Source organism: Macrotis lagotis, chromosome 3 (genome assembly GCF_037893015.1).
Source record: "Macrotis lagotis isolate mMagLag1 chromosome 3, bilby.v1.9.chrom.fasta, whole genome shotgun sequence".
In the NCBI taxonomy this organism is placed as follows: domain Eukaryota; kingdom Metazoa; phylum Chordata; class Mammalia; order Peramelemorphia; family Peramelidae; genus Macrotis; species Macrotis lagotis.
The window spans coordinates 302515862-302525339 of NC_133660.1; the positions used below are offsets into that span (position 1 = coordinate 302515862).

Below are 9478 nucleotides of genomic sequence, written 5' to 3' on the forward strand. Positions count from 1 at the left end.
GGAGAGTTCATCCCATTCACATTTAATGATATAATTACTAACTCTTTATTGCCTTCCTTGCTATCTTCCCTCTGTTTGTATTTTCCCCCTTTTTCTCTATATCTATATTCCCCAGGATTTTATTTCTGACCACCACCACCATAAGTGTGTTTGCCACCATATATTCAACTCCTTCCCCTTTCTTTCCCCTTTTCCAATTGCCCAAGTGTAGTTTTGAGAGAATTATTTTCTTTTGCTATTTGTCCAATTGTATTTTCCAAGCATTTGTTTTCCTGTTGCAAGATATCAATTTTCTCTTGAGTTTCCTTTTCTAGTTTTTCCAATTTATTCTTAGACTTCTTCCTGATTTCTTCATGGGAGTCTTTCTAGGCCGGAGACCATATTATATTCTACTCAGAAGTTCTAGATATCTCTGAGTTAGGGTCTTTTCCTGGTAGGTAGTTTTCTACAGACTGCTCTTACCTATAGCTTTTCTTCATTTTCCCAGTATCTTGTGTTGGGGGAGGGACTGCCTCACAGAAGTTTGGTTTTGAAAACCATAACGTCTATGCACACTTGGCTAAGTAACTCCGAGTGGGCAGGCCAATAGGGGGCATTGGTTGTTTTCTCTGAAGTGTCTGTGATCTTGATTTGAGACCATCTCCTTAGGCCAGGAGAGAGAGTGAGGGTCAGCAGAAGGCTCTGAATTGTCCTTGAACAATGTGGATTGTACCCTGGGGTGAGAATGTTAATCTTCCTTTCAGTTGAAGGAGCTCTACAGCCCACACCTGCATCTTGGGGGATTGAGGAGGGGAGGCGGGGACTGTTAATGTGTTTGTTCTGGGAAGAGGTCTCAGCTGAAAATATGAAGCTCATGGCCCTGAGCTGAGCAGATAGTTTTCCATCAGAACTCTGCAACTCTCTGTGTTGGGGCTCCCCTGACCTCTGCTCCCATGGTTAAAGCCTCCATGGCTGATCTTAGTTTAGTCTGGCTTTCACTCCATGCCTTCTGGCTCTCTGCTCCCCATTCACCCATGATCCCAGGAGATAGGCATTTTGATGGATTTTCTTCTCCTAGCTTCTCATTCTGGGTTTTGTCAATAGTCAATAGAATTTCTCTTAATGTCACATTCATATTATTTTGGAGTGGAAACCAGTAGACCTTAGCTCAGTTCCTGTCTTCTCTCTGCAATCTTGGCTGGAAGTTGGCATATCAGTATTTAGAAAGTAGCAATGTTTGATCAGAAACACTTTCAGAGTATAATTATGTGATTAAAACATGAAATAATATTTGGGAAAATACCTTAAATATCATATACCAGTATTTAAAATGGTAAGTATTATTATTATTTCATTCAAAAATGCCAATATTTAATGATAATAAACATACATTAGTTGACAAAATGAAACAATTCAGCCTTATCTGATACAGTTCATTAGAGACAACAATAACCAATGAACAATGCTCATAAACATTGACATATTAATTGTCTTAAAAATAAATTTTTCCATAAAACAAGATTTTATCTTCTTTAATTTCATTTCACTAGTTGAATACCACTGCTATGAAATAAAATTGTCTAAATTGATTTGGATATTTAGGTTGGAGTGCAGAAAATTTTTTCAACTAAGTCATGTCACTGGTATCTATAGAACTTCTTCAAAAGTCACATAGACAGACTGGCAGTCTTCTCTGACCATGGCCCAACTAACACTATTTGTACTACCTGGCTGGTCTTTTATCGTCTCTCTCTCTCTCTCTCTCTCTCTCTCTCTCTCTCTCTCTCTCTCTCTCTCTCTCTCTCTCTCTCCCCTTCCTATGTCTTATAAGCTTTCCCAAGTCTGAAAAATGGTTCCTCATAGGCAGAAACAAACCAAAGGTTCCATTGACTGCATATTTTGGTAATCCCAACAGGCAACTCTGCCCAGACCGGGAAATTGGATCAAGCTACAGAGGTGAGAAGCACACCCCCTTTTTTAGATTCTAGTTTTAGAAAAGTAGGGAAATTATTGGACCTCTAACCCTCCTTCTGTGTTTACCTTTTTCTGGAAAATTGAAAAAGGTTGAATTTGTGGGTTGTCAGCAAAGCTGAACCCACGTGGTGTTTGGCAGTAACCCTGATGTGGGCCTGCACTGTTCAGACTAAGCAGAAGAATGACAATTCTGAGGTATGTTTAGTTTTTACCCCATTGTGAGTGAGGGTGGTTAAGGAAAGATGTTCAACATATGTCCAATTGGCGTATTTCCTACCTATAAATTGATAGAGAATGAAAATGTGGGGAGAATCTGGTACCAATACTCTTCCCCCAGCTGTGTCCTTGTCCCTTGGAAGGAATTAGATTTGACAAAAGCAAAATATCTAAGCTCTTTTTCTCTCTTTCTCTTTGAAATGCTCTCTCTCTTTCTGTTTCCCCCACCCTCTGCAGAGAATGGAAATCTTCCTTTTCAGAACTTTGAAACTCAAGCCCATGTCTCAGATGGAATGCATGCTTCACCGCAGGAAGTGTAAGATGCCCCAAAATTTGTTTTCGGAACAGAGAACCCCCATGCCTTCTTCCTGGTTTGGGAAGGAGGGGGTGGGCAATAGCCATGTTTTCACTAACAAGCCCCATTCCCTAAAGACATTAGCTGGACTGAGAAAGTCTCATCCTTGGAAGGGGGAACAGAAATGGGCAGATTGATTGGGAAGCCTCGTGGTCAATTAGTTTAAAAAAAGGGGGGGAAGATAACTTTTTCTGGGACTAGGAAATTTAGATTTCATCTTTGAATTAAGCCTGTACTAATAAATAGTATTTCTGTAATAGAGTAACTATGTTTGAACTTTATAAAGTGACTTAAGAATACATTCAATTTTAATTATTGTTTGGCTATTTCAAAATTTTAATGAATACATAAGAGTTTACAAAGGAAATTCTGATTCTAAAAAAGTTATTTTTTTGACTGGTCTTAATTGGTTTCTATATATATTTATATATTGAGACATTTTCACATCTCTCTACTGGCCTGGAAAGGTGGGAAAATGTTTCTATATTCTGAGATCTGCTACTGGCCAGGGTATCAAACTCACCTCGGTAAATTTGATACAAAAGAGTTGTGACTGTGTCTAAATTCCTATGTTTGTGTCTGTGTGTGTGTGTGTGTGTTTGTGTAATTCAGATCTGAAATAGAGTTACTTGAGTTAAATGTTACTCCTTTTAGTTTGGATTTTGATTTAATTGATTAAAAAGATTTATTTTTGTAAGTGCAAAAGTTTGAAATCATTCCAGGTATGAGCTAAACTTTTGTTAACCTAATATTGATTAAAGGCTGTATTCAAATTGGCTTAATGGAGACTTTAAGGTTTGGTAAATTATGACTCCTTGCCCTCTAGAAGCTTTGAAAAGAGGGCAAGAACCCCTTTGATAGGAAAAAGTCACCACTTTGTGTTTAAAGAAAAAAAGAATCTATCTGAGAGCTAAGTGAGTATAATTTATCCATTTTGGAAAGTTTTGTAACAGGGCAGCTAGGTGGTGCAGTGCATAGAGCACTGGCCCTGGTGTCAGGAGTACCTGAGTTCAAATCCAGCCTCAGACACTTAATAATTACCTAGCTGTGTGGCTTTGGGTAAGCCACTTAACCCCATTTGCCTTGCAAAAAAAAAAAAAACCTAAAAAAAGAGAAAGTTTTGTAACAAGTACTGAGAATTTCTATGTGTTATTTAAAAGGAAAATATATTTGGAATAAATTGCATGTTAAGGAATTTTGGAATATTGAATCATATTTAGTATATCTACTGCTTTCTTTGGGAGTAGAGATATTGCACCAAATTTTGTAATCATATCTGTTTTGTTGATAAAACAATATTGATAATTGTCAACAATCTCACAAGGTCTTTTTGTTAAAGGAAGAAAGTTTGTAATTTTTGTCTCATTATCTATCATCATATGTTTATGGAAGGGAATATATACATTTATATACATAAATATATGTATATACATATATATATATATATATATATATATATATCCGTTATGTGATACCCTCTTGTAACTTCAAAGAAATACTAACAGTGTGTGGTTCTTTTATGAATATGTAAGCTACTTAAATGCTGTAATGCTAAAGCCTGGAATTAGCATGTGATGGTTTTGAAGGGGTGGCAAAGGAAATTTCATAAATTATGGCCACCTTCTGTGATACATCTGTGCGTTCATGCATAAAATGATGGAAATATTATTTTGTAAAATTTAATAACTCATGTTAATTGACTTGAATGCCTAGTTGTTTTTACTATTGTTTTATTGCATTGAATCACTAACACATGGTAGAAATTTAAAGCTACCTAAGATGTTCTAAAGTTTTAAAGAATTCTGAAAGCAATAATTTGTATTTTTAAAGATGGCTAGTAGATAAAAGTTTGTGTATATATATATATGAACTGGGACCAAACTGGTTAATTGCTTTGAGGGAAAAGCACCCATGTAATATGAGGAAGATAAAATAATGATGATAATGATAGTTTGAGATTTCTCTATAGCAATCTCTAGCCAATTATGTGAAAAGTACAGAGATGGTGGGCAACCTCCTAGCCAGAAGGAGATGTTTAGTTATTTAAACAGTTAATAACAAATTGTGTTCATTGCAAAAAGTTTATTTGAATTAGGATTATTTTTTTGTATCTCAAAATATTTTGCATTTCATTTGCAGTACTTTTCTTAGCTACATGAGCAGCAACTGAATTATGATCTTTTTCCTGTGATTTCTTATACCAAATTACAGCCTGGTATACTCTTGGTTCTCCTTAGTGCTCAAGCCAACTGGTTATAGGCAATTGTTACATTACAACATACTGATCTGCCTGACATCTGGTATAATAACATAGAAGGACAAGGTTCCAATGAAGTCATTTAACCCTATGGGGTTTGATGTTCAGATGGAGTAAGTGACCTTTGAAACAAAGACCCTAGCCTCAACTAGGGCAAGGATTCTTTTAAATAATTGTGAATTTAGTACTTGGGTGGATATGGTTTTCACTACCACCAACTCTTAAGATGTAAATTGGTTAAAAGTAGAGAATTATAATTATAATTGCAACAGAAACAACTGTAATCTTAAAAGTTGCTTGGGTGGACATGCCCCCCCATTCGCTCAATGTACCTTTGATTCATTGTTTATGTAAAATTTATATCCTAAGCTCCTTGGATTTTACCCTCTACCTAATTCCAGGTCCAGTATATAGGAAGGGAATTCACCAATTTTCCTCTGGATGAGAGGCAAGAAATAAAAACCTGGGTTGGGCCCTGGTTCAGGCCTGCAAGTCTTTTCTGACCATGGCCCAGCCAACACTACTTGGCTGTTCTTATTTTATCTCCTCCAAGGTCTTGTAACCTTTTTTAATATTTTTGTTTTATTTCCAAAAGAAAAATCATATAGACAATTATCTTTGCTGGAAAGAAGAAATGTATGTTACACTTTCTCTCAGTCCATATTGCATTCGCATTTTACATAAAGATGTACCAATATGGCATATATGGGGACCAGTTATAATTCTATACTGTAATCCTTCATATTGGAGTCATTACATTCCTTTTTTGGTCTTAACACATTGGAATGATTAGTCATTCTGCATTTACTGAACATATCTTATTCTCCTAATGTCAGGGATTAGAGTCAAGTCCAAGTAAATAAAAAAATCCTTCTTCATATTGATCCATGGCACCTTAAAAGGTCAAAAAGGTCATTGTATTTTATAAAATTCCTATGAAGTTTCTAAGCACTGTAAATGTTATCTGAATTGATCCTTACAATAAACCTTTGAGGGAGTTGTTATTATTTTTTCCCATTTTAAAGTTAATGAAACTGAGGTGAACAATGGTAAAATTACCTACTAGTTACCTCTGCGAGTATGTGATGTGTGCTGGGTCTATGTATACTATTTGCCATGTGGATTTACTCTCTTGCTCCATAGCTTCCCCATAGCAGTTTTTACTTCTGCATTCCGCAGGGTATAGATCAAGGGGTTGAGCAAAGGTGTTCCAATAGTATAAAATACAGACACTAGTTTATCCACAGGGAATATGATAGGAGGTCGAGTATATATAAAGATACAAGGTACAAAGAATATATTGACCACAATTATGTGGGAGGTACAAGTGGACAAGGCTTTACGCTTCCCTTCTGCACTATGATTTCGTAAAGAATAAAGGATTACAATATAGGAGGTCATTAGAATTGCAAAGCTCGCCATGCATATGGCCCCACTATTAGAAACAAACAATAGGTTTATGACATATGTATCCGTACAGGCCAATCTCAACAAAGGCTGCAAATCACAAAGATAATGATCGATCACATTTGGACCACAGAAGGGTAAACTCAGTGCAAGAAAGACCTGAGTGATTGAATGCAGGAAAGACCCCACCCAGGCCAATGTTACTAAAATTCCACACATCTTTGGGTTCATGATGACTGTGTAATACAAAGGTTTGCAGATGGCCACATAGCGGTCATAAGCCATGAGGATAAGGACCAAGACTTCCATGCATCCAAAGAAATGTAATGCAAATAGTTGAGTCATGCACTCACCAAAGGAGATAGCTTGTTTTTTAGACAGGTTGTCCACAATCAATTTGGGAGCTGTGGCACTAGAGAAACAGAAGTCTGAAAAGGACAAATAGGTCAGAAAGAAATACATGGGGGAAGCAAGTATTGGACTGGTTTTGATGGTTAAAATGATGAGCAGGTTTCCTAACATAGTTGCAGTGTAGAAAACCAAGAAGATGACAAATACTATCTTCTTTTTCACTGGGTCTGGTGTCAGTCCAAGAAGAATGAATTCGGTCACGTTGTTTTTCATTTCTTGTCTTCAGTGAACATGAAGGATATAAGTAAGAACTAATCATTATATAAATGGAAGAAAGAAGCAGAAGGAAAACAGACAAAAGAATCATGTTACAGATTCAAGTATTTCAAAATACTTATTATTCCCTTAAATATTCTAGAAAATCTTATTAAGAACAGACTCTTGACATATTCTATTGCAATCTGCCCTACACATTTCTTGGACTTGTTCATGAAGGAATGTTTTGTTTCATTTAATATCCACATTATGTCTGACTATTATTATTGATTGACACTCATCTTGCTTATTTTCTATTGGTCTGTTAGTGTCCATCTTATTTTGCTGGTAATATAATATTTCACTGGTTTAATTAAAAGGTTTGCATTAAAAAAGGTAAATTAAAAGGGGAGGAAATAACAAAACCTAACAAAACAAAACAAATATTAGTCAAGTCCATGAAATTGTATAAAACCCTAAAAGGGACGATATAGAACTTTGAATTTCTTAGTGCTTTCCTTCTCTTAGAATAATTAAAAGATCAGGGTGGCTTGGTGAATAGAGCACTGGCCCTGGAGTCAAAAGTACCTGAGTTCAAATTTTACCTCAGACACTTAATAATTACCTTGCTATGTGGCCTGGTGCAGGCTACTTTTGTTTTGCAAAAACATAAAAACAAAAGAATAATTAAAGAATAAAATAAAATTGAAAAAGATGGTCCCAAGGGATATGGTCATAATTGGATCTTATCTCTCAATCAAAGAGGTACAAGATGACATTACTATTTTTGAGACAAAAAACTGAAAAAAAGCAGTGTCTCATTATCCTGTGACTCACTTTTATGACAAAGTGCTAAGCATCTTATGGAATGAGGGCATCATAAATTGCAAGGACCTGAGTCAGTGTCTCTGTAACTTAGAATCATTCCTAATGTTCTCAGGTAAGACCTCCAGAGTTTCCAAGTACTTAGAGTCCTTTAAGATTGTTGCAGTTAATTAGATCAGGGTTTGACAGAACTGGGGTTTCACTTAACAAGGGTTTAAGTATCCTGGGTGGGAAGGGGATGCTAAAGTGGGAGAGATAATAGGCCTTGTTTCACTTAAGGGAGTTTTAAGTACCCTGGTTAGATAAGAGGAAGCAGCAAAATGTGAAAGAAAATGGGCCTAAGTGGATGGTCACAAATAGTTCAAGAAATGATATGGCTTCAGATACTTTGGCCATTGAGGAAGACTGCATGTACTTGAAAGATACTTGAAAAGGGGGTAAGGAAAAAAATATTATAAATATAATTTGATGCAATTTGATTCAATGCTGTTTATCAAGCAAGGAAATAATCTGGGATGAGATATCTTGATAACAATATGAGCTTATCAGGCAATAAAATAATCAAACTGTGATTGATAATTCCTGATAAATAATATTAAAGTAATAAATTTTACCAATGGAAGAGCCACAAAATTATAATTTCCAAGGTAAAGAAGGGAGGATGTGAATACTGAGTAAAATTTATTCAATAGATTTAGCCCAATGAGGGAAAAAGATACATTCCCACTTGGGTTTAAAAATCTCACAATCTATAGGGAAGGGGTGTTCTAGAAAAGGGAAAGATAAAGGAAGATGGATTGGTAGAAGGGGAAGGGAATATATAAGTGAAAATTAACTGAAAGGTAAATTTTTAAAAGAAAATTCAAGGGGGGAAAATAGTAAAATTTTGGTGAGGAGGAATAAGATAAAATGAAAGAGAAAAATAAAAATGGAGAAAGATATCATGGAGTGAAATACAGAATTAGTCATTTTAAATGTAAATGTGAATGGAATGAACTCTCCCACAAATTTAAAATGGACAGCAGAATGAATTAAAAACCAGAATCCTACAATATGTTGTTTACAAGAAACACATTTGAAGAAGAGAGATACCCACAGGGTAAAGGTAAAAGTTGGAGCAAAATATATTATGCCTCATTGGAAGTAAAAAAAAAAAAATCTGGGTTAGCAATTCTTATCTCAAAGTCAAAGAAAAAATAAATCTCATTAAAAGGTATATGGAAGAAAACTACATCTTCTTAAAAGGCACCTTACCTTAAAAGGTAATGAAGCTAGATCCCTTATTTAATATGTATGCAGCTCCAAATACCCAGAGGAAAAGCTGAGTGAATTACAGGGAGACATAAAAAAAACTCTAATGATTGGTGACCTCAATCTCCCTCTAAGAAGTAAATAAATCTAACAACAAAATACCAAAGTAGGTAGTTAAGAAGGTGAATGAAATCTTAGATAACTTAGATATGATAGGCCTCTGGAGAAAACTTGATGGGGATAGAAAAGAATATTATTATTATTCTAGTTCTGTCCAAGATGACTGAGAAAAGTCAGGCACTGTCCTAAGGTCTCCTGGTTTTCTCTAAGAACTAATATGAATCAACCCTCAACAAAATTCAAAAACACAAAATCCAGAAAGAGCAAAAGAGAACATTTACCAGTAAGTTCTGTCTCAGTGGAAGTTGGGTAAACCAGGGACAGAGAGCAGAGAGACAGCACAGTGGGTGAGACCAGGGCATACACTGAGAATAGCCTCAGAAGCTTTGGCTTTGTGATTGGGCAAGAGAATTCCAGCACAGCAGCTAGACATCAATCCAGTCAGCTCTGCTGGCCGGGAACACCAGGACCGGGAGCCCATATTTTCT

General features: G+C 35.8%; 1 protein-coding gene across 1 annotated transcript; it reads right to left on the minus strand.

The window, feature by feature from the left end:
- Window positions 1–5888: 5888 nt before the first annotated feature.
- LOC141517030 (olfactory receptor 4C11-like) lies at window positions 5889–6812 on the minus strand. The gene has a single exon (XM_074227968.1). It carries the CDS (start codon window positions 6810–6812, stop codon window positions 5889–5891), a length of 924 nt encoding a protein of 307 aa, XP_074084069.1.
- Window positions 6813–9478: the final 2666 nt, after the last annotated feature.

Bases quoted from the DNA above. Each gene is read 5' to 3' on its own strand.
- LOC141517030 (XM_074227968.1), bottom strand. From the start codon at position 6,812: ATGAAAAACAACGTGACCGAATTCATTCTTCTTGGACTGACACCAGAC.